Here is a 3,739-nt window from a genome sequence, read left to right as displayed (position 1 = left end):
ACAGCTGAGAGTGCCGCTGCAGACAACCACTTATATGGAATACCAGGCTGTTGCTGCTTCGCTGCTGAGCAGCAAACCACTGGTGCGGCGGCGGTGGACCCACGTGGGCCTCAGCGTGGGGGCCCCCCTGGGCAGGGGCCTCCCGCTGGGGGTGCGGCTTTTCTTGGATGGCAAGGAAGCAGCAGCAGCACCCATCAGCAGCAGGTGCTGCCTCTGCCAGGGCCCGCTGCCTTTCTGGGTGGCCCCGCTGCCGCTGCCGCTGCGCCTCGAGGAGCTGCTCAAGCGCCCTCCCCACACCCCCCTCACCCAGCAGCAGCAGCAGCAGCAGCAGGCCCACCTGCTGCAGCAGCGGTGGCCCCGCTGCAGGGCTCACTCCATGAGGGGCCTCATGGCCGACCTTAGAGTCTACCCCACTTGCCTCAGCCAGCAAGAACTGGCGGCAATGGTCACTGCAGCAGACCAGGCCTACGGCGGCGAGCGCATAGCGCAGCTGCTGCACCGCATGCGCAAAGACGAGGCGCACTGCAGCAGCAGCAGCAGCAGCGGCAGCGGCTGCGCCTGCAGTGGCAGCAGCAGCAGCACTGGGAACCGCAGCAGCAACCCACTACCGGGAGACTCCGTTGCAGACCACAGGGCTGCTGCGCAGCCGCGAAGCCGAGACCAGCAGGAGCTGCTGCTGCTGCGGCTGAGTCAAGACAAAGAGCTGCTGCAGCTGTGGAGGCGGCAGCGGCAGTGGAGCTGCTGGGAAGACACGAGGCGATCTCTCCCCGCCGATCCCCGCACCGTTCTCTGGCGGTTCTCAGGCGTGCAGACGCCACCGCAGCAGCAGCAGCAGCAGCAGCAGCAGCAGCCAGCAGTCAGGGGGAAATGGGAACTTGTGTTGCAGCACGTGGACTGGCTGTTAAGTGAAGAAGTGCTCGCAGGGGTCTTGAGCATCTTAGAAGAGGGCGGAGAGGCACTGCAGCAAGGCGAAGCAGCAACGGCAGCAGCACCAGCTGCAGCAGGAAGCGGGGGAGCGGCAGACGGCCGCGTCGACATCGACAGCGTGCAGCAGTTTGAGACTTTGCTTCGACAGCAGGAAGCCAAAGGGCAGCAGAAGCAGCAGCAGCAGGTTGCTGCGCTGCGGCGGCGTCTTGCTGCTAACCCCAATTTGTGGGGTGTTGCTGAGGTGTCTCTACAGCTCTGCAGGGCCTTCACCCAGTTGCTTGTCTCCATTGGACCTTGCCTGGAGCTCTTCTCTCCCAGGCCCTCTTCCTTCTCCCTCACGCTTCAGAGATTCAGGTCCGCCAGGCAGCAGCAGCAGCAGCAGCAAAAGCAGCAAAAGCAGCAAAAGCAACTGCAGCAGCAGCAGCAGCAGCAAAAACAGCTGCAGCAGATGCAACAGCTGCTGCTGCTGCGCCGCCGCCGCCTTCGAGTGTTGATCATGCTAGCTAAGGTGGCGATGTCTCTGCTGTGTTTAGGATTTAGCGTCTAGAGTTTAGGGTTTAGGGTTTAGGATCTCGGTTCCGAGTTAACGGTTAAAGAATCAGGGTTTAGCGTTTAAGGCCTACGGCTTCGGATTTAGGCTTTTAGATTGAAGGCTTCGGGTTCAGGGTTCTGAATTTCGGATTTCGGATCAGGGTTTAGGGTTTAAGGTTTGGGGTTTAGGGTTTGTGGGTGCGGACAGGCAGCTGCTGCCTTCGAGTCTGAAGCACTGGCTGGTGAGTCTGTGTCTGTCGCTGTCGGAGGACTTGCGAGCTGACGGGCGTTTGCGCGTGGCGATAAACCGGGCGCGGGCGTTGCGCGCAGGGGAGCGTGCTGCAGCAGCAGCGCCTGCAGCAGCAGCAGCAGCAGCAGCGGGCAGCAGCAGCAGCGGCCTCAAAGACGTCACCATGCAGCTCGCCAGCCAGCTCGAAGCAGTGCCTCCCTGGCTGCTGCGCCGCAGCACCAGAGTCTGGTTTGTGGCTTATGAAGGCGAAGGCGGCATCGACGCAGGGGGCCTCTACAGAGACCTCTTTTCCCACATTGCTGCTGAACTCCAAACTACCGGCAGCAGCAACGGCCTCCTCCTTCCCTCCCCCAACAGCAGGGGCTTCGGCGAGGACCAGGTACCCGCGCCTCCTGCTGCTGCTGCTGCTGCTGATGATGATGATGATGGTTCTGCGTCTGTGCTATCCCTGCACCTGCTCTTGTTCTGCTGCTGCTGCTGCTGCTGAGTTCGTGCAGTCGGTGCTGCTGCTGCTTCTTTCTTTGTTGCTGCAGCTGTTGCTGCGTCTCTCTTGTCCGTTGTGCTGCTACTTCCGTTGCCGCTGCTGCTGTTGCTGCTGCCGCGTTTTTGCTGTCCGAGCTGCTGCAGTTTCCTTTGCTGCTGCTGTTCCGTGTGTTTTCCTTGCTGCTGCTACTTTCCTTGCTGCTGCTGCAAGTGGGTAGTTATGACTCTTTCCGCTGCCACTGCACGCATCTACCCCGCGCCTTCCACCGCCTCCCAACCTCCTCCGCCCGCTTCTCTCGCTGCTGCTGCTGCTGCTGCTGCGCAGGACATGTGGCTGCTGAACCCGGGGGCGGTGTCTGCTGCGAGCCTGGGGGCCTACCGCGTGCTGGGGCGGCTCATGGGCGTCGTGCTGCGGGGGCGGCTCAGCCTCGGGCTGGACTTGCCGCTGCTGGTGTGGAAAAGGCTGGTGGCGCTACAGCCCGAAGTCCGGGACCTCGAGGCCACCGACGCCCTCGCAGTCCACATTCTCCGCAAAGTCCGCACGCTCTAGGGTTTGGGGTTTAGGGTTTGGGGTTTAGGGTTTGGGGTTTGGGGTTTGGGGTTTGGGGTTTGGGTTTAGGGTTTGAGGTTTAGGGTTTGGGGTTTCGGGCTTGGGGTTTGCGGTTTAGAAATTTGGTGTTTAGGGTTTGGGGTTTAGGGTTTGGGGTTTAGGGTTTGGAGTTGAGGGTTTGGAGTTGAGGGTTTGGGGTTTAGGATTGAGGGTTAGAGAGGAGCTCAGGGATGTTGGGTATCACGGGGTGCTCTGCTGCTGCGCTGTCTACCTGTGCGGCATCGCCGTCTCTGCCTGCGCTGCCTCTGCCGCTGCACCCCCGCTGCTGCTGCTGCTGCTGCTGCTGCAGCTGCTGGACCTGGAGTGGGAAGGCGTGGACGCAGCCAGCTTCAGCGAACTCTTCCCACTCTGCTGGGCCGCGCCCTCAGCCAGCGGCGCCGTCGTCGCGCTGCGGCCAAACGGCGGCGAAGCCCCCGTGGGCTGGGGCCAGCGCAGCCATTACGTCCTTGCCGCCCTCGCCTTCCGCCTCGCAGAGGGGCAGCTGCAGGTTAGCAGCAGCAGCAGCAGCAGCAGCAGCAGGCGTAGGAGTAGGAGTTTAGTAGCAGGAGCACGAGTAGGAGTGTGAGCAGTAGCAGGAGCACCAGCAGCAGCAGCAGCAGCCGCAGCAGAATCGCGGGAGCAGCAACATGAAAAGCAGCAGCTGTTGTAGCCTAGTGAGCAGCTAGAGTGCCGCAAGCAAAAGCAGCAGAAGCCGTTGCAGCAGCAGAGGAGAAAGTATCTGCAATAGCATGCAAGTACTGACGGCAACAACAGCAGCACCAGCAGCAGCAACACTGGTAGCAGCGGACGGAACGGGAGCAGCAGCAGCAACAGCAGCAGTAGTCGCAGCAGCAGTATCGCGCACAACCAGCACATAACGAGCAACAGAAGCAGACAGCTGGCAGCGGCAACTGAGGTTCTTGTAGCAGCGGTTACTAATCTTACCAGCACAGCTGCAG

General features: G+C 61.6%; 1 protein-coding gene across 1 annotated transcript in view; it reads left to right on the top strand.

Moving 5' to 3' along the window:
- Positions 1-3,739, top strand: part of ETH_00033235 (HECT type ubiquitin ligase, putative) — a gene marked incomplete at both ends in the record, with an annotated part of 28,393 nt that overhangs the window by 20,342 nt on the left and 4,312 nt on the right. Inside the window, 4 exons of the mRNA XM_013377948.1 lie at positions 23-1,281; positions 1,667-2,087; positions 2,517-2,726; positions 3,091-3,328. Of these exons, the coding sequence (XP_013233402.1) occupies positions 23-1,281; positions 1,667-2,087; positions 2,517-2,726; positions 3,091-3,328 (2,128 nt within the window). The remainder of the gene's footprint in view (positions 1-22; positions 1,282-1,666; positions 2,088-2,516; positions 2,727-3,090; positions 3,329-3,739) is intronic.

Source organism: Eimeria tenella, genomic scaffold (assembly GCF_000499545.2).
Source record: "Eimeria tenella Houghton genomic scaffold, Eth_scaff69, whole genome shotgun sequence".
NCBI classification, from domain to species: Eukaryota; Apicomplexa; class Conoidasida; order Eucoccidiorida; family Eimeriidae; genus Eimeria; species Eimeria tenella.
This window is presented reverse-complemented; position numbering and strand designations above follow the sequence as displayed.